General features: G+C 28.7%; 1 protein-coding gene and 1 long non-coding RNA gene across 3 annotated transcripts; one reads left to right on the plus strand and one right to left on the minus strand.

Moving 5' to 3' along the window:
• Positions 1 to 1,282: 1,282 nt before the first annotated feature.
• On the plus strand, positions 1,283 to 9,072 carry LOC149514793 (uncharacterized). Of its 2 annotated transcripts, none has more exons than XR_016328366.1 (3): positions 1,283 to 1,573; positions 1,706 to 1,972; positions 7,204 to 9,072. It is a non-coding gene; the product is annotated as an uncharacterized LOC149514793 (long non-coding RNA). The 2 variants fall into 2 exon arrangements; XR_016328367.1 differs by lacking the exons at positions 1,283 to 1,573; positions 1,706 to 1,972 and adding exons at positions 2,450 to 2,918; positions 6,136 to 7,121.
• A 1,454-nt stretch (positions 9,073 to 10,526) lies between these two features.
• Positions 10,527 to 15,194, minus strand: LOC111301498 (UDP-xylose transporter 3). The gene is made up of 8 exons (XM_022897199.2): positions 14,954 to 15,194; positions 14,587 to 14,885; positions 13,288 to 13,472; positions 12,980 to 13,047; positions 11,884 to 12,016; positions 11,548 to 11,709; positions 11,118 to 11,393; positions 10,527 to 10,991 (listed from the first exon to the last, which is right to left on the minus strand). Exons 2-8 carry the CDS (start codon positions 14,705 to 14,707, stop codon positions 10,875 to 10,877), a joined length of 1,062 nt encoding a protein of 353 aa, XP_022752934.2. The 5' UTR covers positions 14,708 to 14,885; positions 14,954 to 15,194; the 3' UTR covers positions 10,527 to 10,874.
• Between the last annotated feature and the right edge of the window lie 10,391 nt (positions 15,195 to 25,585).

Raw genomic sequence — 25,585 nt, forward strand, 5'->3', positions numbered from 1 at the left:
TAATTTATTGATATAGTATGAATATCTAATAAAATATTGACATATATCAAAAAGTTCAATTATCATCACACCATTAATTGGCATATTAGTATTAAAAGAAAATTTCAAAAAAATTTATAGAAACATGAAATATTTTAAAAAATTGCAAAAAAAAATTTAAAAATATGAAATATTTTAAGAAATTATAAAAATTAAAAAAATTATGAAAAATTTAAAAATTTAAAAAAATCTTCAAATTTTAATCAAAATTCCAAAAAAATTTTGAAAAATTCAAAACAATAGAAAAATTTTAATAAAAATAAAATTTTCTTAAAATTCAAAAGAATTCACAAAAACTTAAAAAATTGAAAATAAAAAATCTCAAAATTTATTAAAATTTTATTAAAATTTATTAAAAAATTCTTAAAACTTATCAAAATTTTGAAATTTTAAAATTTTCAAAAAATTGAAATATTCTCAAAACATTATAAATTTTTTTAAAATTTTTAAAAAATTAAAAAAACTTAAAATTTTAATAAAAATAAAAAATAAAAAATTGAACAATTGATCAAATATATAAAATATTAACAAAAAAAGAAAATTTTTCATAGTTTTTAAAAAACTTTTTACAATTTTTTAAAATTTTAAAAAAAATATAGATTTTTTTATTTTCAATATTTTAAAAGTTTTTGTGAATCATTTTTTGAATTTTAAGAAAATTTATTTTTATTAATTTTTTTTTCATGAATTTTTTAGAATTTTTTTGGTTTTTATTAAAATATTAAGATTTTTTGAATTTTTAAGTTTTCATAATTTTTTGAGTTTTAAAAAATTTTTAAATAAAATTTAAAAATATTTCAGATTTTTTAAAAAACTTTTAAGAATTTTTTTTAAATTTTTTTAAATTTTTTAATATTAATATAATAATTGATGATGTGGTGCTAACTAAACTTTTTAATATGTGCTAACATTTTACTAGATATTCATGTTACATCAGTAAATTGACTAAAAATATTTATCTCAAATACTAAAATGAATGACAAAATCAAAATTGAAATATCAAACTAAAAATTTTATTTTTTTAAGTATTAAACTAACAAAAAATGTAAAGTACAAATGCTATTTTTATATTTAACCCTTAAAGTAAATGTTGAATCCATTCTGCTTAGTGCATACAGTTTTGTGTTAGTTTTGGTTTAAAGGTAATAATTGGGAAAATAAAAGAAAAGAGGTAGTGGCAGAAAGGCTGTGGACACTGGCGGATTACCACGAGAATAAGGGATACATAGGTAAGGCGGTGAAGTGCTTGGAATGGAGCCAACCTGCCTGTGCCACGTGTCCTTCGTTCCCAATGTTGAGTTGAAGACTCGTCTCCACGTAGCCATCTTCTGTCCGCCACTCTTACAACATGACCTATTCCAAGTCGCAGCTGGAACGCTAACAATTGCTCCTCAATTCCATACCTTTTTGCTTCGACTTGAAGTGCCAAACCTACACATATGCTCAACCAGTGCTACCATCTCGTTGGGGCCATTCCTCCGTAGAAGCAGATCTTATACAAGGCCTTTCACCATAATTATGCGGTGGTTCCCGAGTATGCTTGCACTTTGAATTCTTTTACTTTTATTTTTCCACACATAATTTAATTTTGATTATATTAGATTACGTAATTTAGTACTAATTGAGCAAATTAATTACTTATGTTAAACACTCTTTGCCCTTGTAGTATGTCGTTCAAGTTATGGTGTTGCAACTTCAATTCTCGTTGACAAACGTTCTTATTATTGAAGGATACCACTAGAATTCCATCTCCACTTTAGAATTGGGCTATGTGTCCGCTATTCAAATTTGCTATCCGGAGCTTCAGATGTTCTTTGTGGCTTTTATCCTGCATGTCTACCTTCTTATGCAATGGGATGATCAAACTGCAGTTGAGGTTGAGCGAGCACTTCACGGATGCGATCAGGTCTGGGACACTATTTCCTCTGATAGGGTAAGTTAAGCTTTACCGTGTCTCTATTCTTTTTAGTTAATATAATGAATGATTCATAATCTATAATAAAATATTTAATATAATATTTAAATTTTAAAAAATTTTAATATGATATTTTAATTATATATTTGTTAATTAATATAATATTAATTTTTAATGTGATTAATTTTAAATGATAACGAATGATGAAAAATAATCATCTAAAAAATGATTAAAAATATGATTATAATTGTGTTTTCTCTTATATCGTAATTGTAATATAATAAAAATTATTATGATCATTATAATTATCATGGATGAGATTTTTTTTTTAATTTTATACCGTTTACTATAAAATATAATATTAAATAATCATAAAATCTTTTTAACACATTAATTGATTTAATGTTTTTATCATAAATTATTTTTAATATTATATCACATTAATTCCTTTTAATAAAATTAAACATTAAATTACAAAAATATGACCGACCTAACCACCACAACCCGCAAACAGCCCATGCCCCTTCACTTTTTCTAATTTTCTCATCTAGTCACCTGCCTTATCTGCTTGTCTCAACTTTTCATTCACTTAGAAATCATAATCACTTACCATATTCTTCATTCTTCGTATTTCTCCCAACTCGCAAAAAGCTATTCATTTTTCTCTCACAATCTCACTCAATTGTGGACAACACTCCCTATTTCTCAATGACTCAAACGTAAACAACCCTGAATTGATAAATCCCCTAATCAACACTTACAAATCCCCTGATCGATTCATGTCTTCAAGTCTTCTCTTCTCTCTCACCCAAATCTTGCCTCCTCTATAGATTCCGGCAGTTCCAATTTCGTAATTAAAGACCTAAAACCTGATCGACACAAGCCTCCGGCCTACCACACAGATTCGACGATTCTTGCCTTCAAAGTTCAGCTCTCTCATAGGCCATAACCTCCCTAGTTCCCAGTAAGATATTCAAAGGTTTTTTTTTTTTTTTTTCGATTATTGGTTGGCTTGTGATTTTTTTAACAAAATTTTGGGTGGGATGTGATTGTTTTTAGTCGATTTTTTTTCTTTTAATATCCATTACCCTTTTTTTATTGCTGCGAGACATCGTTTCAAATGTGTTTCAAATTCACTTTTATTTTTTCCTCGATAGCGATGGGCGTTAAAATAATGGCTGTTATATCACTACTGCACCGTTTTTTAAATCTCTACCTCTAAGTACTTTATTATTTTATAAAATAAAATTATTTTTAACGTTTAAATGAGTTATTTTTATTTTATTTTTGGTAAAATAAGCTCCTTTTTACTCTTAATGTACTTAATTTCTTGATTTGTAAAAAATCCTAAAGAAAAGATGAAATTTTGGTAATCTTGAAAAATCTTGCAGTTTTTTTATCAATATTGATTGAATCTTGGTGTATTTGGAGTAATTTTGGATTGTTCTTAATATGTTCTTGATGATTTTTGGAAATCTTCAAGTTAGAGTAATGAATTTATGAAATATTAGTGTTGCTGAACCTAAGGAGGGAAGAATTAATCAATTTGTTTAAAATTTCAAAAAATGCATGCAAGAATTATTTAAGGGATATTTGTTTATTGTAATGGGTAGAAGAGGAATTTTGAGTTAAATGCAAGTCTATTGTAACTTATGTAATGTGTAATGCGTGAGATTAGTAATGGATGATATGCAATAAGTTTTTTTTTCATTAGCTAAAAAAGATGATTTGAATACTTATATAACATGTTGGTTTGAAAAATTTGTTCAAATTTGATAAAGTCTAAATCACTTTTAGTAATTTTAGTTCAAGAAGGTTTTCTTACTTTAACTTGAAATTCCTACCTTAATTAGTAAGTACACTTGGTTATTTTACTTAGAGTTGATTTTTTTAAGTTGATTAGTAAATCTTAGTTTGAATAGGATATTCCTACCAAGAGTAGGATTTGTATGAAGATGAAAGAGCACTGTAAAAAAGGTGTAACGCATGAAGAGAACACAATTAAAATTTTACTTCTCTTTTTTTTTCAAGAACTTTTTAACTCGAAACATAAGTACAAAATTTAAGATTTTGATATAAGATCAATTGATTTCATAATTCAAGCCCTAAGTTAAGAAAAGCCCAAAAAGTGTTAAAGCATAGTTCAAGTTGGAATTCTCATGCAAAAAGGCTTAAAGGGATTAAAAGTAACTACCAAACATTCTTTTCTCTTGAAGAAAGCCTTAACCACCATCTACCTATCCTTTTAACCTTAGGATTCTTTGTATCGTTATTCTATAAATAGCTAGATTAGGCATTGGAAAAAATCATGGTTGAGGTGACAACCCATCTTATAGCTTTATAGTTTTATAGGGTTTTTCTCGTTTTCTTGTTCTTTTAAGTTTTTTTTTTTTTTTAGTTTAAGGCTTAGGGTGATAGACGGCTATTGTTTTTTTTTTTTAAGCTCTTTTGCATTATTTACTAAAATTTTCAATTCAATTCAGTTTTTTTTTTTCAAATTAATTTAAATTTATGCAAGTTTAATTTAAGTTTTCAAACAATTTAAATTTTGTTTTGATTTAATTTAAGTTCAAAATTTTTAATTTTTTGTTCTTACTATTTACTTTAATTTATTATTTTAATTTTAATTCAAGTTCAATTCATGCAATTTAAGATTAATTTAGTTATGTTCTAATTTGATTTAAGGTTTTTGAAGTTAAATTTAGTTGCATAAGTTATGATTTCAAATTATTAAATTAGGTTTAATGTCTATACATGATTTAAAGTTTAATTTGCTTAAGTTCAATTCTATTAGGTACAATTTAAATTTATTTATATTATTTATAATTCAAGCGTGTTAGATCGGGTTTAATTTGTTATTTTTAAGGTTTCATGAGTTAAAATTGAATTTGTTAAGTTTAGTTTTAGTTAATTTAGTATTGTTGCATGATAATTTAATTTCTTAAGTTGCTACATTATATTTGATTATTTAAGTAGTTTAATTTAGTTCTTGCACATTAATTTTAATTTTTTTGAATATAATTAGATTGTTATAATTTCGATACTTAGTATTAATTCTATTACAATTCTTGTGGGTACGATCTTTACTTATTACTTATACGATTTGTGCGTTTGTAAATTTTTAATCAGTATCACATTAGTTAATTGATTTATAATTTAAGTATCACATTATAAATTTTTAAACTTCATATACACATTGAACATTTAACAATAATTTAAGGCTTATTCAAGGTATTAACCTTTTATTTTTTTTTTTACCTTTCAATTATGGTTTTCGCATTTATACTATATAGTTTTTGATTATAAGAATATTTTCCAACACGTGGACAATTTGGATGCTGCTATCAAGCAAGATTCCAACAGCATGCACGATTGAAAATATTTTCAAAATATAAAAAATGTTAAGAGAAATCATATTGTTGAATAGCTTAATGTCATGTTTGGTGTATAAAATGCTGATAGGATAATAATTATTTCATATTATATTTAATTTATATATAAAAAGAAGAAATATGATTGCAAGGATTAATCATCTTTTTAATATAAGATAATTTAATTATCTCAAAATAAAGATGATTATTTTTAATTCATATGATTAAATTTACATATTTTATTATATTTTTAAAAATTATATAAATAATTTAAATTGTATAAAACCTTATGGAAGAATAATTTTGATTAATAAATAAATTTATTTTATCTTAATGCTTATATACATTAAATAAAAAGTATATATTATTTAATCTAATTATATTTATAATATTATTTTATATTATCATATTCATAATCTTGTATATTAAACATGTTATAAAATAATATTTCATAGTCGAAATGATTGATTCTAGACTTAAAAGAATCAATGTAAGAAAGAATACCGTCAGAGTAGTCGATTGTCTTAGCAAGAATAGTTGATTGCCATGTATTTGTCTCAGTCGACTGCCTTTGCTAAAGCGGTTGACTGCCGTGCATTATATAAAGATACAAACAAAGCTTAACAAAAGAGAAATCGACTGCCTACCCAAAGTCAATGGATTGCCATGCTTGAAGTTATATATAAATTAATTGATAAATTTTCGTTAATCGTTGCTTTTTTTAAAAAAAATTATAAATAAACTATACTCACTAATTTATTAAATCTATCATGAATATTATTTATTATAAATAAAAAATTTATCTTGCAGAAACGCACGAATCTATTTCAAGTTATCATATAAAAGATGGAATCGGCCCAAAAAGTAGAACAGACGGGGTGAGCTGCTCCGGGCTTAAATATCAAGATCATCGTCTCCCACGATATGGGCCATTGCTCAACTCAACACGCAGTGGCCATTTTATAGACCGACGGGGTTAGAATGTCAAATGAGACAAATTGTAAATTTTCGCTAAGCACCCAACCACTTCCCTAAGGAGAAAAACAGAAGTACTGCTCTTTTTCTCTTTTCTCTACTCTCTCTTCATTTTAGCGGAAATAAAGCCTACATCTCATTTTTTGTTATAATCTAATAACTTTCATTTTCAACCTAATATTTCCCATGTGAAGTGGAGGATGCCACTGCAATCAAAATCCGAATTTCAAAGAAAAGATGCGGATAGAAAATTACCTCTCTAACAATGTTTGTGCCATGTGAGATCGGTTGCATCCCAGTCAAGCTCTAGAAATACAACAGTAAAGCTGATTAGGCTATAAACATCACTCTTGTCTGTCAACATATGTGTTAGAAAATACTGGGGGTCGAGGTAACCCTCCTAAGAGAAAACAAATATTAGAAATGGAGATGTTATAAATAAATAAACAAATATATATATATATATATGTATAACCATATCCTGATTATTACATCTTCCATGAGATAGTGCAAGTCAATTTTACCTATTTTGAATTCAATCTTATAGCATATTTCCCGTGCACCTCTTTAAAGTTATGTATAAAGGAGGTTTTTTCATCATATTAAACCAAATTCTGGCTTGCCTTATGAATATTTTGTATTATTAACATTTCCAAAACTTTCATTTTGCCATGATAGCTTGTCCAAATGCTGACATTATAACTTAAGGACTCATAGGTTCTGGAACATTAGTGTTTCAATCTAGAAGACCGGTGATATGATCAGGAAAAAGAGGAATTGTACCAAATAAAAAAGAGAGAGAGAAGTAAAATCAAAATCAGGTCTCTTATCAAGCTACAGCTTATTAGTTTCATTATTTCTCTGAAATTTTCAATATGAGACTTACTGGAGTCCACTTTACAGCTGTAGATACATGAGCAGGCACTGCCCTTTCTACATCTGGAACTGGGGCAAATCTTGATAGTCCAAAATCAGCAACTGTTGCAGTGAACCTTGAATCCAGTAGTATGTTGCTGGCCTTGATATCTCAATGGAATATGGGAGGATCAACAAAAACAAGCACCTTCGTAGCAAAACAAGATACTAAAAGAATGAATATAACATACCAACAAATTGTTGCACCGTTGTCCTCAAATATAAACACGTAAGGCTACTGAAATCAACCAAGAAAATTAACAGTGTAGCTCAGCATATCAGGTTCAAAATGTTTGAGGTGCCAAAAGTTGAGAGCATTGAAAAAGTTTAAATCACATTTGCTCTTTTTAGTGCTTACAGACAAGGCTTCAGGGTAAGTGAAGTCATATTTGAGACAGAAAGATGTTTTAATTCATATATTTTTCTTTTCAATCGTTAATATATTTAAACCAATGTTTGTGCATTCCATTGCTTGTCATTTTGCCAATATTTTCCCGCTAATTCAATTTTGTATAGTAGAACCTACATATATGCACTGCAAATGGCAATGCTTCCTCCTAATACTTGAAGGCTTCCAGGTTTGAAATATGGTCAGCTTAGAAAACAACTTCACGATCAATTATATGAACATTTCACATTGCTTTATCTGCCCACTGCTGATGCAGAAGTTGTTCGATTAATCTGCAACTTTTCCTTCCACAGCTTCCAGGCATTACTGACTTCATTCAACTGTGCGTCGGGAATGCTTGTGCTGGCATCTAAATTTCAACCCATTCTTTCCAGGTTGGAAGGGTCCAAGAATTTTGAAACTTGTGGCAACATTACAGATGTGTAGAACTTGTTAACTGCCTTGAGGATTTCTTCTGATTCAACCAATGTCAGCATTTCAGGTCTTGTTATTATATTACCAGGCATCTTTCTCAATGTGAATGTGTTCCCCTCAAAATTAGAACTTCAGGTGCAGCAAGCGATAAGACAATCCATGAGAACTTGGTTAGTGATAACATTAGAATATCTCTTGGGAGCAACTTGCTCTTCACAGCCACAGCAGTACCAACCATTTTGTGGATCTGGTGCAATATAAAGTGTTTAATGTTATAAACCTTGTCAAATAGCTCACAAAAAATGATGCATGCCAACCTAAATTTTTCTTCTTTAAATTTCTTCTCCAACACAATAAAGCAACTAAATGATGGCAACTAACAGTTTTAAAAACTTGAGCAAAATAAGATTAACTGGTTTTCGAAAAGATACTGCAGAAATAAAAATGGGAAATAGAACATACATGTGCTTCCTACTTTAATGATTTCAAAAGGTTTGCCTGATGTAACATGAAAGACTCCCTCCATATGGAAATTTCAAAGTAATCAAATCCCATTGAATTCTCCAACCTTTAACAAGAACAGCGAAAAATTTTCCTAAAGTGGGAAGCTGTTATTCTGTCTCTCTTGTCAGGTTCATATAGCCATCTTGCTCGAACCATGTTGGAACTTTGATCCTTCAAACCATTACCCTGACTGTCACAAGAGTAAGCCAGAGGTTCACCAAAACCACTGGACGTTTCCTCATTAATTATTTAATGTAGTTGTTTCATCGTTCTTGGAATCTTCTTCTACATCACTTTCCTCTAACTCAGAAATTGATGATTCATCACGTGATTTAGCTCTTATTGGCATACGACCATTTCTAGCAGTTTATCTAGGAGGAATTCGTCTTCTGTACTGTGACCTTTGAGTATAATTATGGAAAGGGTGTTCACCCTAAAAACTATCCACAAGATACTAATATTATACTTGATATTCACATATGGAATTGGATAGTGGATACGAGGGCCATAAGGCTATTTGTTATTTTAGCCCCTCATTCTGATCTCTGATATGTATTAATTGCCTATTCATTCAGGGTTTAGGGTTGGTACACAGAGACGCCACACTGAAAGAGCAATTCCAAGGCAATAGGTTGTTTTACCATCCTTTACTTCGCTAACACTTACGTGGATTTGTATGGCAATGAGATTAGATTCGGTTAAATTAAAAATAGTGAGGAAAGTAAAAATTAATTATTACAACGGTAGGATTAAAATCAATAATGAAAAATGTATTTGAATATATATACAATAGTGAATTGAATTATGATGAAAAAAAAAAGATCATTAAATATATTAGATTAAATTTTATATATAATAAAAATTTTAAGTAATTTAATATTTATAAAATAAATAAATAATTTTTAAACTATTTTTATGATAAACAATAATTTATATAAAAAATAATAAAATTATTTCACAGTTTTAAATAAAAAATTAAAATAAAAAATGAAAGGAGTCATTCTTCTCAACACAAAATTATTTACCATTGAGGATCTAATGAGTCAAGCCAAAATAATTGCTTCTATTTATTGGAATGGCTGTCACCGCAACGAAGCCACGATTTCCAAACATCGTGACCAATGCAATTGATTTCATTTGAAGGCAAAAATCTCATCGCATTGAAATTACGGTGAGATCCAAACTGGCCCTTAGAGAGTAACCTAGTCCAAGATACATTTTGAATATACAAATTAATAATTTAGTGTTTGAATATACAAAAATTATAGTGACTGGATTATTATGTTTGATAAGCATTTTATGATTTTATATGACAGTAATTTTAAATCACTAAAAGTGATTAGATTAATATTTTAAGTGACGATAATTTTTTATATTCAAAAAAATGAAAAATTTTATCATCAAAATGAAATGATATATAAATTTAATAATAATCAATATTATTCATTTAATGTGTAAATTAAAATTTTATTTTTTTCTTAAAATTATAATTATTTTATATTACTCATTTATATGTTAAAAACTTATTTTTTCTTAAAATTGTAATTATTTTATATTTTTAAATTAATATTCATAACAAATTTAAAAATAATTTGTATATTTTTTACTTTTTAAATATTTTATTTATAATATAATTTTTTATAATGACTTTAATAGATTATTTTTTTTTTTTAATTTGAATATTTGTTTACATAATTTATATTATAAAAATTAATTTACCTAAGAAATAAATATATTTATTAATTTAATAATTTAATCATACTTTATTATAAAATAAACAAAATATTAATAGATTTTACAAATTATTATTTTTATACTTTTAAATAAAATAATATTTAAATTTTAGTAATCACAATGATATTTAATTCCTATAAATAAATAATTATTGACTAGATAAAGTAATTTCAATACCTTAATAATAAGACTACTTTGATTATTACATTAACATACTAATCTTAAAAATAATATCGAATACTAGATGAAAATGAGAATGAGAATACGCCTTCCTTTCTTAAAATATTAGAATATTTCTAAACAGAAATAACTGCTCGGAAAAATGTTAGGTGTCTGGGAACATTAAGCATTTAACAAATTCAATTCTGGTTTGCATTCCATTCCCACGCCTGAATCCTGATACACAACTATCAATCAAAACTGCTACGTCATTGCGTATTTCCTTCCACCCTTTAAACTAACATTCTGTAGAAATGATCTCCAAAATAACGCCTACTGTAGCTGTGAGCCACACTTACCAGCAACATCTTCATCGCTGGAACAGTTCTGATTACTAATTTTTCGTCTAGGACGAATTAATATAACATTTTGGAAGAATTTACGCATGCAGGTCCTTGTTCGAATTCCATACAGGAGATTTTGGAACAACACCATCACTCAACATCCCACTTCCATTGTCCACACTTATCAGAGGGTCAGATTCACTTTCCTTAACCTGCATCATTCAAGAAAGAGGAAAATAGGTCAGCAAACATTCCTAGATGTCAGAAAAACAAGGATCACATATAACAATTTGTTTGGCGAGTTCATTAAAACAACACAAACGGACACAAAGAACTACCTGTGGCAACTGTGCTGATACTTCACTAGCCTTCTGCTGCTGGCTCTCAACGGTGCAATAATATGAATAAAGGACCATTCCAACTACTGCAATCAAGATTCCCAAAATGTTGCGCCAGCTAAATGGATCATGAAGTAAAACATAACCAAAGGCCAAAACAAGGCATGTTTTCAGATGTCCCAGGACCTGATATGTGACAGGAGATGTCTTTCCAATTACCAGAAATGTGCTAAAGTTAACAGAGACGGATATCAGGCAGGACAGAACAATGAAGAACTGCAACAATAATTGCACATTAAAACAAGTAGAAGCAAGGAAATACAAGAAAATTATAGTACTACTAAATTTTCTCTATTTCATTTTTTTTTTTTTTTGTTTATTCAGGGGGATGGGGTTATTTGGAATTTTTCAGCAATGATTCCATTCTTACCAGCACTTGAGGGGTATACTTGAAAGCAAAAACATTGTGGTTAGTCAAAAGCCCGTCCAGGAATGGGCCAATGACGAACAACGTTATTGCCTGATAAGGGCAAGACTGGTAGAGAAGTTGGGTTGAAGATACTTTGAACTTCTTCTGAATGGTATTAGTCATCTAAGAGGAATGAGTTAAGAACTTAAACAACTGAAAGAGTTTTGTACTTAGAGAAAGAAAAACCTATTGATGCAGCACAAATTTAACAGTTCATTCGTTGTTTCAAGACATCCAAATAAATGAGAGAAATAAAACATGAAAAGAAATAGCAAATATCACTCTAGCCAAGGATAAAATTTGAGCGATGCAAGTAGTAACAACCGCCAGCAGAGAAAGGATAGAACCCAGGAGATTCAGCTGAAGATCAGTTACAGTTGCAATTCCAACACCCAGAAGTAGAATGGCCAATGAAAGCTGGATATTCCTACTGCAATAGCATATAAATGTATCAAAACAAAGCCATAACAAATAAATTAATACTTCCAAATAATAGCAGGTATAAACTGCAAATAAAACCTAAACCCACTAGCAAATTACAAAATAAAACAATTAAAGAGTTCTTTGACCAAAAGGAGTTTAGATAGAATCCAAGAAAGAAATTTTGGATTTTAGCAGATGAATAAAATAATCCCAAACTAGAATTTCAAGTGTCTATAAGCACGGAAGGTCCTCATCATCCTCTAATAGAAAGAGGAGGAATTATGATTTTATCCTACCTTTTAGCATTTAGCAGAAAACAGTCACGATCAAGGCTTTCAATTCTTTCTTGTGAGCATGTCAGCACTAAGGGTGTAATTGATCGAATTTGAGCCGATACAATATCAAGCTCGAGCTTGAGCTCGATTCAAAATTTGAGGCTCGAAACTCAACTCAAACTCGATTGAGTTTTATTTTTTTAGTTCGAGCTTGACTTAAGATAGAAATTGAGCTCACTCGATTAGGCTTGATTAACATGTAAAAATAAGCTCGATTATTTGTACTTGAGCTCGAACTTGAGTTTGAGATATTTTATTAATTAAAATAATAAAAATATATTTAAATATAAAAGCTCGATTAGGCTCGTGAGCTACTCGAGCTGGGTATAATAATACTCGAACTCAGCTCGATTGATGAGTCGAATTAATCGAGTTCGAGCTCGACTGGATAATAATCAAGCTGAATTCCAGTTTTATTCGAATCAAACCCGAGTAGCTTACGAGTACTAATGTATCATTTACACTCCTAGTCAACACCAGAAAATGGCCCCTAAGCTAATCAATGCAATTTCTAAACCTCTAAAATAATATATTACTAAGATTAATTTCAAGAAACCACAGTTGTGAGAGACCAAAATTACAAGAACATGAAAGAACATCAGTCATAGGAAGAAACAAGCATGCTCATAACTGACCTGAATTTCTTCCTGAAGAAAAGTGTCTCCAAAAGAACAGTGCAAGGGATAATTGCCAGTTTTGTCATCTAAAATACAGAACAAAAGGACACAAATTTTCAGGTTCTGATGCTCCTAATCTTCTTGTAAAAGATACCAAGAAGGGCTAAACTTTGAACTGGAATAGTACTAACTACTAACAGATTCCATATCCCAACATGCTGTAAGAACAAAGTATCATTCTGTATGAATTCCGTTGGAATCAGCCGAAACTTGGACATGACTTACATATGATTCAAGGGGGTAATGACTGGAAAATAGAAATTTACCTGGTAGAAACCAACAGAATTGAAACCCAAACTAAGATTCAAAAGCCCAATGGATATCCCATTTAATATACCAAATCCCATGACAGCTCTGGCATCAAAAGGCTTGTGCTCAAATAATTTCATCCATAAGGCTACATGAAGAGAACAAAAAGTGACTAGGAGATGCCAGCTTGTCAAAGTTGTGGCTGCAGAACCCAGACAATAAATTAGCATAAATAATCAAGTAATAGCATGCAAGCAAAGATGTGAAATTTTTATGATGCTTTTTCCAGTTAACCACATGTATTATAATAAACTATTAGCTTGCATCTCACACTTTGAGAAAAAATTTTCTTCTTATGACAATGAGGAAATGAGAACATCGATCATCAAATTGTAACTAAAATGATGTAGCAATAATTGCATGGAACCACCATATAAAGATTAGATACCCTGAAGAGTCTATCACTGACAAGAAGTTAAAATCTAAAAGAAAAATAAGTATATAATGAGATCAAAACAATTAAATAGGTTAAGCTGCCACATAAACCTTATAAACTCTTGGAGCTAACTAAACTATTCTTTTTGAACATATAATGTTAAAAGTATTTCAAATAAAAAATCAGTTGGCTCATATATTATGTTATATATCTGCAACAAATAACTCGCAACAAATGAGGCACGGGATGGAAGCCAAGATTGTTTCTCTTAATCAATTGTGAATTCATTTGATCACTTAGACAGGCACTCATATGAGCACCAATCTGATGTGCCCTCAATTGATGCTTACAAATAGTAATTGACAGTAATCCCTCCTTGATCATTTTTGTACTTAAATAGATTCTGATTCTAATAACTTACCATCTCCTAACTTCCTTTTCAAGGGATTGATATTTCTAGAGCATGCATTCTAATGTTGCATGTAAAGAAGCAGATCAATTCATAATTTCCGCATTAACAAAAAAGACAGCAATTGACAGTCCATTCAACTTGTAATTTTGAGACAAAATGACAATTTTGCTTAGAATATATATTCAGCATCTTAATCTTATCAGTAGAAAACTAAAACCATCTCTAGTTATAGTGATCGGGTCGCATAGTTGATAGAATAAATAAATCAGACAAGAAAGAAAATAAAGACATTATTTTTGACGGCATCCGAAATCCAAAATTCTAGAGGAAAAAAGGGAGGTGCCCAATTCTGGTGAAGGATCAAAAGCAATAAGATATCCTAAAAATTAGGGAATCCATGTGAAAAAAAGAATCCAGCAATCGGAGAATTAAGTGATAGAGATAAAGAAGAGGTTGATTCAAACTCACCAAAGGTGAAGCCGAGAGTGCTGATAAGAGCCTTGTTGCAAATAACAATGGACACCGAGGAGACCACCGATAAACTCAAAGCACCTATTGTCCCCAGCTGAAACTTGTGGTTGTCACTCATTTTTTTTTCCTTTAGAATTTTTTTTGTAAACTGTGACCCAGATTTTGTTTGTCAACTGTGATCCAGATCTCCTTAATCGATCACATATATGTATTGAATCCTCGTCCTAGCTCATTGGCACTTAAAATTGCCGACTGAAAACGGTAGAGAATCAAATGTGGGAGCGGAGCTGCTTCAACTGCAGATATGCCCAACAAGCAAATGAGATAAGAAAAATGAATATAGAAAATAGAGCATGAAAGAAACCTAGATCTGCTGCATTAAAGGAAGGATGAGGGAGAGAGTCCGACAGAAAAAGAAATCTGAGAAACAGACAGTTGCATATAAATCCTTCGGTGTTATGGGGAATGACCTGTTTCCCTCTTTTGCTTCTCTTTGTTTTTTAAATGAAATATAGTAGTAATACAAAATGAAAATGACAGAACGGAGGATGAGAACGGAGGGGAGATAACTTTGGAATGATTTTTTTACAGAAACAGGCGGTTGTAAGTGCAGAATTGCTTTACATAATTTTTCTTTAAATAGAAAATAAATGGATGAATGATGGAATTGGTAGGCCCAATTTTAAATTTCTTTATTTTTACGTTGCTGACGTGTTTGTCTGTCCATTGTATTTTTGAACCCAGGGCCGGCGGGGCCAGGCTGTCAGCGGTCGGTGGTGGTTGACAATGGATTTTTACTTGTAATTATGTTTACGTTTATTTTGCTAAAATTGATTTTAAAAAGATATTTTTAAAAATATATTTGTATTTTTGTAAAAATAAATTTTTTATAATTTGAATGAGTTAATAAAAAATATTATTATAAAAATTATTAATATTTAAGAATAATTATATTTTGATAATAATATTTAATATTAAAATATTATATTAATATAAAATATTTATTATTCTTTATATTAATATTTTAAAATATTTAAAAATAGTATTATTATTCTTAAAATATTATTTTTATTAAAATTAAAATAGTAATATATATTATTAAAATATTTATACTATTAAACTATTTATATTTTATATTGAAAGTATCTATTATTAAATTATAATAAAAATCTTTTTTATTTATATTTATTATTAAAATTGTAATATAAATACCATAATAAAAATATAAAATTATATATTTTAAACTAAAAAATAAGATTTTAAAAATATTATTATATTATGTAACATTAATTATTAAAATAATAAAAATATTATTATATATTTTAGTATTTATTATTAAAATAATGATATAATCCTATTTATTATTGAAATATTAAAATATTTATATTTAATAATATACAAAATTAAAATATTTAAAATTAAAATATCAAGAGACTTTTAATGTTAACATTTTAATTTTTTAATTAATAATATAATAATATTTTAAGTCAAAACAAATCAAATTTGAGTTTAAAATATTATATTTAAAGTTTTATTTAAGTAAAATTATAAAAGTATTTAAAATTAAAATATTAAAAGACTTTAAATTAATATTTTAATTTTTTAAGTAAAATTAAATAAAAATATTATTTATTAATATTGTCATAATATTTAAGTTAAGAGAATTTATCAATTAGATACAAAAATTATGGAGTCATCATTATTTTTTTTATTTATACGTGATTGGTCATATATGTAAATCTATTTTTTCTAAGGTTGTCCTAAATGTAAACTAAGGATCTCTAAAAATAATATGTTCTGATCTACATCATCAAAACTAGGGTTTGAGAGTTGGTTACATATAAGAAATGTATTAGTACCCTTTTACATCAAAATTTAGTATCCAATTAATTACGTGTTATTTTACCTAAGCTTCATTAAAGATGGTTTTATCATACAAATAAATCAATTTCAATCATTTTATTTATTTACAAAATATGGTGATATAAAAATTTTATCAAAATATCAAGTAATCATGTAATTATGCAGTAAATATTAAATCATACCATACAAAAATTATAATACAAATATATTATAAATATCATGTAATAATATCATGCCTAAATTATACTAAAATATTCATGTAAGAATGTCATGTAAATATATTAATTATCATGTAATAATAATGATCATGTAAATATAAAATATCATGCAAAAATATTATCATTCAATAATGTCATAAATATAGATCCAAAAATCTATAGCTAGATTTAATAAAATGGAGTTGCCACTAATTTTTTTAACTAGATGTGAATGACCACCTAAGGAATCTATCCTTTTAAGGAGCTCCTAAGCTTGATTAAAGGTTCCTAAAAGAATAGGTTCGAATTTACTCACTAGAACAAGGTTCGAGAGTCGGTTACATTTGAGGAAGGTTATAGCACCCCCACATGCCCATCCGAATGATGATACCATATTATTTTAAATTTATCATAGGGTCTTGAGTTTAATGGTCTTAAAATGTTTATGTTAAAATATTAAAAATAATTTATAAGATTCTTCCATAAATCTGGTAGAATTCTTAAAAATATTTTCACACCTCAAGAATATTCAAGAATCTTATTTGATATCTTGAAAAGGCTCTGTCGTCGGAAAAAGGTTTCTTTATTACATTTTTTTATCGAAAATATATCTAATTATTTCACCATTTTAGCCAAATTAAAAATATTTCCTTGTTTTGAATTTCTAAGTTTTCCACCATTTGAGCCTATTTAGAATTTTTTTTATTTCTAAATTTTTCACAATTTGGGTTAATTTAGAAATATTTTTTTTTGAAATTTCTAAATTTTTCATTATTTGGGCTTATTTAGAAATTCTTTTTTTTTTGGAAAGAAAATAATATTACAATTATTTTTATAGAAATTTCATTTAAATTATTCCACCATTTGAGACAAATTTAAAGAAAATTTCTCACATAGAGATTTCTTAAAAATTTACCATTTAAAATTTCTAAGAATCTCATCATTTGATAATTATCAAATATTTTCAACCTAAATTTTTATTTTTTATTTTTTTATTCTTTCTGTTTGAAAATAAATATTAATTATTGTTATTGAAACTTTATCTAAATTATTTCACCATTTGGGACAAATTTAGATAGAATTTCTTACCTAAGAATTTTATAAAAATTTACCATTTGAAATTTTTACAAATTCCATCATTGAATAATTAATATTTATTCTTAAAATCTATTTTATTTTTATTTTTTTAAATTATACAAAAATACTAAAAAAATAAAAAGAGTACAAAAAAATAACAAAAAAAAAAGAAACGACTCAATTTAACGGTTCAGCGTTGCTCGACTTCAGAGACAGAAAACGGCTCGACGACTTGACTCGAGACCTCAGTTTAGCTCGGCTTGGTTAGGTTGGGGCACAGGTTGGCGAAGCGGGTTGCGTTCGGGTCAGGTTGCCCGTTAGAAAATGCACGGATCCTAGAGTTTATTAAACTTCAAAACGGCATCGTTTTAGTAGCGTATATAAGGCTAAAATCTTAGCCTTTTCAGCAGATTCCATTTTTCTTTTCTCTCTCTTCCCATTTTTTTCTCTCAATTTCTCTTTAAAACCAGATGAATTTTGGTTGAATCTTCATTGGATTCTGAAAAATATCACCAGAATCTAGGTTGAGTCTCCAAACGGTCGTAAAAAAATTCAACCGATGCCAGAATCTTTTACCGAATTTTGGAAATCCCATCGAAAAATTCAATCGATGCCAAAAAACTCAGCGAAAAATTCAACTGGGACTGAAAAATTCACCGAAAACTAGAATTTTTTCAAAAAATTTCTAAAAATCTGGGATTTTCCAGATTTCTTCCAAAAAACCCCCTTTTGTTTTCTAAACCCAAAAATCTTAAAAATTATTTTTACAACTTTTTGCTTGCTATGTTTTTTGACTCCTACTTTCTTATTTTCTCTGTGTCCTTTTTATTCTAGCCGTGTCTGTATTTATAAGACCAGATCAGAAGAGTTTTTGATCAATTAGGAGTCCCTCTTTGATCAGATTTTCTCATTACTAGAAAGCTTGAGAATTATCCTAGAAAATTAAACCAATTGCAATTCTGCCAGTGTCTTTGCACGACAGGATTTGCATTTTCACTTTTTTTTAACTAATATCTTATTATTCTAAAATAAAATAAATAATAAAAAAAAGAATAAGAATAAAAATAAAATAAAATAACAAACATCTAGGCCTAACTACTTGGCCCAATTGAATCGGGCCCAATGGGCTTAAGCCCAAACCTCGTTGGATAAAGGCCCAATGGGTTTGAGCCCAGACCAATTAGGGTGTCTACAGCTACTCTCTTTGCACATTTTTTATGAAACAAGAATTGTGCAAAGACATAGACACCTAATCAAAACTCAACCCAACACTTCTATTATTATTGTTTTTTAATTAAACAAAGCTCCTCTAAACAGAAGCTCAATGACTTTGAGAAAAATAAAGTGCTCATTGACAATCATGTCCAGATGAGTCATAGGTCAGATCTAAAATTTGTAATGGAAACTCAAGGATTCACAATTTGAGTTCAAAAATTAAAGGTTCAGATTTGCAATAATTCACTGAAATTTGATTATCAAAATTTCAGTTTCACAAGAGTTTGATTTGTAAAATCTCAAGATTCGTATTTGTAAATTGTAAGATTTGCACCCAACATTTAAAGATTCTTATTCGAATTTTGGAGATTTTCATTTAGAAGTTCGAAGCTTCTCATTCAAGTTCAAAGGTTCACCTTCAAGAAATCTTAAAGTTTCAAATCTTAGAGATTTGCATCCAAAAGTTGAGTTCAAAGCTTTCGTTTGAATTTTAGAGATTCATATCCAAAAGTTTAAAACTTTTTATTCTAATTTGAAGATTCAAATCCGACGAACTTTAGGGTTTCACATTTCAAGGATTTTCATTTGAAAACATCTTAAAGATTCTCATTTAAAACTTAAAGATTCTCATTTGAAAACGTCTTAAAGATTTTCATTTAAGACTCAAAGATTCTCATTTGAAAACATCTTAAAGATTTTCATTTAAGACTCAAAGATTCTCATTTGAAAACGTCTTAAAGATTTTCATTTAAGACTAAAAAATTCTCATTTGAAAACATATTAAAGATTCTCATTCACAATCTTGTCTCAAAAGACTCCATCAAAATGTTCAAAATTCTTTTCTAGATGACTTTAATCAAAATCAAAATTTTATATGTAATGGATGTCATGATCAATTATGCAAATGCTTTTTTAATGATGCAAATGCAACAATCTAGCTCCTTACAATACTACAAATGTCATATTTTCAACCACGAGTCAAATGTTTAATGCATAATGCAAGTGCATAGCCAAACCAAAGTTTCAAATATTCTACAAACAATAATGCAAATGTAATACGGATGTCCATGTCATGAAATTCTAATTAATTGTGATAATATGGTTCTCAATACCCCACCATCTCTCATCTTTCTTTTCTAACTTCTCAACATTAACCATTTAGAACAAGTTTCGTCAATTGATACCTGACTGCAATTCACAGGCCTTTCAGCACTAGCAATATCATTCGATCACAACTCATAAGTTATGTCGACCAATTCATCCCTATATTCATCACTTGGTCATCACTCATAGATTTTTCAATTATAGCTGTTTCGAAACAAATTCTGTCTATTGATCCACATTATTTTCATCGTTTGATCACCATTCACAGGCTTTTCAGCACTAGCCATTCTAAAACAAGTTTCATCCATTGCCTCACATCATTTTCATCATTTGACCATATCTCACAAATTATGTCAACCAATCCATCATCATATTCATTAGTTGGTCACACCATGTGTCTTCTTAAATCATCTTTTCAAGTTTTTGCCATCTCTTCATCATTCATTTTTTCCTCCTATCATCTTAGATTTTGTTTCAAAAGAATGCAAGAATCTTTTATGCATATTATCATTCATTCATCATTATCTCAATTCATGATAAATATAATGCAATCATACATTTTTTGATTTATGCTAGAGATGTGAGAATAAAAGAGCACTGGGTGAATTGGGAGAAAGGTAATTAATGAGGATGAGTCTGGTGCAAAAAAAAATAGAGAAAGAAACAAGTTGAATGCATGTCATTGGAATGAATGGTATATCCAAACAATGAATATTCAAACAATTCTGAATATTAATCTAGGATTCTTTTTCAAAAACTCATTTCATTGATTGTCAAAGTCATTTTGAGCTTAGTGAACTTTGTCCCAGCTTTGAAAGATGCTTTGATTTTCTATATATTTGAACTGCTCATCCAACTTTTAGCTCAAAGATTTGTCTATCCAAATCGCCCTTTCGGGTTTTCAATTTGAGTCCTTTTTTTTCTCTTTTCATCTTTTTTCATTTTTTCATTTTTTCTCTTTTTCTCATTTTTTTTCTTTTTTTTCCATCTATTTTTCTTTTTTTTCTCTTTCTTTTTTTCATCTTTTTTTATCCATTGTTGATATCTCTCACACATTAATCTCTAGAGTAATATAGCATGATTCCATTATTCTATCATGAGCATGCCTTCACCCAACATATGATCATTTAGGTCGAGCATTCACACTTAATCCAAATAGACTTTTTAAGATTGTAATGTAGGCCATGGTGAGGGGTAATGAAAGAAATGGATAAAATAGGCTCAAAACATGTGTTTAAAGGGTTCAGAACTAAAAGATCATTATTATTTAATGTAACTTGGCATTTTACCCCATTTCGCATTATTTCACTACTTTTTCCTTTTTCATTGATTTCATTATCATAACGTCTAGATTCGGAGATCTATCGCTAGACATTGACTTTAGGAGTCGTCACCAATCTTTTTTATCTAGGTGCGATTGGCCACCTAAGGAATCTATCTTTTTAAGGAACACCTAAGTTTAAAGGTCCTTAAAAGAATAGGTTCAGGTCTACTAACCAAAATAAGGTTCGGGAGTTCGATTACATGTGAAGAAGGTTATAGTACCCCCACCACGCCCATCAAAAGATGGTACCAGCTTAATTTTGTGTTATCCAATAAGTCTTAAAAATTTATCAAGTAATTAGTTATTGGAAATTATTCTCAATTGACTCTAATACTTTTAGCAAAAAATTGAGAAAATTCCTTCACCTCAAGAGTATTTAAGAAACTACTGTTTCACTTGCAGATGCTTTGTCGTCGGATTATTTAACATTAAAAAAAATCTAAAGAAATAAAAAAAGAAAAGAAAAATGATCGCTTTTGTACAGAAAAAATTGATACTTTCAACTTTTCCTCAAAAAAACTTTTTTTTTTAAAAATTTATTCTTAAAGAAAATTGATACTTTTAACTTTTCCCCAAAAATATTTTTTGGAAACTTTAGTTTCAAAAGGAAAATTGATACTTTCAACTTTCCTCAAAAAAACCTTTTTTGAAAATTTATTTTTAAGAAAAATTGATACTTTCAACTTTTCCTTAAAAAACCTTATTTGAAAATTTATTTTTAAGAAAATTGATACTTTCAACTTTTCCTCAAAAAAACCTTTTTTAAAAATTTATTTTTAAGGAAAATTGATACTTTCAACTTTTTTCTAAAAATATTTTTTGGAAACTTTAATTTCGAAAAAAATTGATACTTTCAACTTTTCCTCAAAAATATTTTTTTTTGAATTTTATTTAAAGAAAATAAAGAAAAGTAAAATAAAAATAAAATAGAGATAAAAATAAAAGAATATTAAACAATTCTAATATAATAATAATAATAAATAGATAAATAAAAAACAAAAAAAAAAAACTTGAGAACGACTCAGCTTAGCGGTTCGGCTCGGCTCGACTTGAGAAAAAAGAACAACTCGGAGACTTGGCTCGGGTTTCTAACACACCAAAATCCTTTTTTAGCTTCTGTTTCTTCTTTGTGTCTGTGTTTCTCAGTGTGTTTTCTTTTGTTCTTCCAGCACCTATTTATCGGTATTGATCAGAAGAGTTTCTGATCAATCCCAACTCTTTCTGAGATTTGGATTCAATCTTCAACTCTGCCAATTCCCAAATCACAGCCAAATTCATTCCAATTTTTTATCCTAATCTTAACCAAAAATTAATCAAAATAAAAAGATAAATATATTAATAGATAACAAAAAAAAATTAGATAAATAAAAGAAATAGATAAATAATAATAAATAATAAAATCAGATAAATAATAAAAATATTAATAGATAAAAAATAAAATATATATATATATTAAATAATGAAAATAAAAATAAAAACTCATTGAGGCCAGTTAATTGGATCCTAAATCGGGTCCAATGAGCTTAGACCTAAATCTTATTGGACCAGGTCCAATGGGTTTGGGTCCGGACTTAATAGGGTGTCTACAGCTGCCTCTCTTTGCATATTTTCTGCGAAGCAAAAATTGTGCAAAAACGTAGACACCCATTCAAGACTCAACTTGACACTTTTTTTGTTTTTATTTTTTTTTATTTTGTTTTGTTTTGTTTTTTTTTTTTGTTAAAATTTTGATCAAAGCTTCTCTAAGCAGAGGCTTAACGACTTTGAGAAATATAAACAAAGCTCCTCTAATCAGAGGCTCAACAACTTTTGAAAAATAAATGGCTCCTCTAATCAAAGGCTCAATGACTTTGGAAAAATAAATGGCTCCTCTAATCAGAGGCTCAACAACTTTGAAAAGTAAATGGCTCCTCTAATCAGAGGCTCAATGACTTTTGAAAAGTAAATGGCTTTTCTAATCATAGGCTTATCTTTTGGAAAGTAAATTACTCCTCTAAACAGAGGCACCACAACTTTGAAAAGTAAATTGCTCCTCTAAACAGAGACACCTCAACTTTTGGAAAGTAAATTGCTCCTCTAAATAGAGGCACCATGACTTTGAAAAGTAAATTGCTCCTCTAAATAGAGGCAACCACGACTTTGGAAAATAAATTACTCTTTAACAATCATGTTCAAAGGAGTTATAGATCGTGACTGAAGGAATTTTGTAATGGGAACTCAAGAATTCACAATTTGAGTTCAACATTTAGAGGTTCAGATTCGTAAGAACCTTCTAACTTCGTAAGAATTTACTGAAATTTGATTATCAAAATTTCAGTTTCATTCAAATTTGCAAGATCTCAAGATTTGCATTTGCAACTTGGAAGACTCGCATCAAAGATTCTCATTTGAATTTTAAAGGCTCACATCCAAAAGTTCAAGGCTTTTTAAAAGGTTCGCATTTGGCAAGCTTGGGATTCCCATCCAAAAATTCCAAGCTTCTCATTTGAGTTTAAAGGCTCAGCAATAAAACTCAAAGTTTCACATCTAAGTTCAAAGGTTCTCATTAAAAAAAATTTAGAGATTCATATCCAAAAAGTTGAAGCTTTGTATTTTGGAGATTCACATCCAAAAGTTTAAAACTTTTCATTCTAGTTCGAAGATTCACATTTGACGAACTTTAGGGTTTCACTCCTCAAAGATTCTCATTTTGAAACTAAAAAATTCTCATTTGAGTTCTAAAAAATTCTCATCAAAATATTTACAATTTTTTTCAAGTGACTCAAAAATTTACATGAATGAATGTTATGACCAAAGATGCAAATACCTTCTTAATGATGCAAATACGACAACCTATATTCTCATAGTGCCATGCATGTCCAAACAAAGTTTAATTCATCAAATTATGTGCATGTACTATTCAAGCGACGATGTCACTATGATGCATGTAATGTAGACGTCTATGTAATAAAATTCTAAATAATTGTGGCAATATGGCTCTCAAAACTCCACCATTTCGCATGTCTTCCTTGTTTAATTTTTCAATACTTTGGAATAGGTTTCATCAATCGATCATCACTTGACCACCATTCATGGACTAAAAAAATTTCAGAACAAGTTTTATCCACCATCACTGGGTCATTACTCATAGGTGTCTCAGCATTAACCATTCCAAAATTTGTCCATTGATTATCATCATCATTCAATCATAACTTGCAAGTCATATCGACTAATTCATCCTTGTACTCATCATTTGGTTATACCAATTTTCAAGATTTGCCCTATCTTCATTTTAGTGTCCAATCCATCATCATATTCTCCATTCGGTCACATCATATATCCTTCCAAATCATTTCTTTTAGGTTTCTACCATTTCTTCATTTTGTTACCACCATCATCTTAGATTTCTCTTTAAAAGAATGCAAGACTTTTTTATGCACATTGTCATTCATTCATCATCATTTCAATTCTTGACAAATACAATGCAATCAAGCATTTTCTCAATTCATTCTAGGGGTGTAACAATAAGAGAACACAAGGTGAATTATGGTAAAGATAATCAATGAAGATCTATTTTGGTATAAAACAAATGGGAAAGAAAATAAATTGGATACATGTCATTGGGATGAATGGTATGTCCAAACGATGAATATTAAGACAATTCTCAACATTAATCTAGGATTTTTTTCCAAAAACTCATTCCATTTACTGTTGAAGTCATTTTGAGCTTGGCGAACTTTACCCCAATCTTTGAGGGATCTTCAGATGTCTTTGATCTTCCATCTATGCGAACCATTTGATCTAGATCTTTTTCTACCTAAATCACCTTTTCAGGTTTTCAATTTGAATCTTTTTTAATTTTTTAATTTTTTCTTTTTCCATCATCTTCTTTTCATTTTTTCATTTTTCATCCATTGTTGATATCTTTTCACACATCAAACTTTAGAGCAATGTAGCATGGTTTCATTGTTTCATCATGAGCATGCCTTCGCTCAACATATGATCATTCAAGTTGAGCATTCATTCTTGATCCAAATGGACTTTTCAAGGTTGTAATGTAGGTCAAGGTGAGGGGTCATAAAAGAAATGGATATAATAGGCTCAAAACATATATTAAAAAGGTTCAAGACCAAAAGATCGTTTGATGCAACTTGGCATTTTACCCCTGCATCATTTCACTACTTTTTTTCTTTCCTCACACAAAGAATTCTCATTACTTTGCCCCAAGTCATGTATG

The sequence above is a fragment of the Durio zibethinus genome, chromosome 15 (assembly GCF_047325235.1).
Source record: "Durio zibethinus cultivar Kanyao isolate XHJ-2024 chromosome 15, ASM4732523v1, whole genome shotgun sequence".
Classification (NCBI taxonomy): Eukaryota; Viridiplantae; Streptophyta; class Magnoliopsida; order Malvales; family Malvaceae; genus Durio; species Durio zibethinus.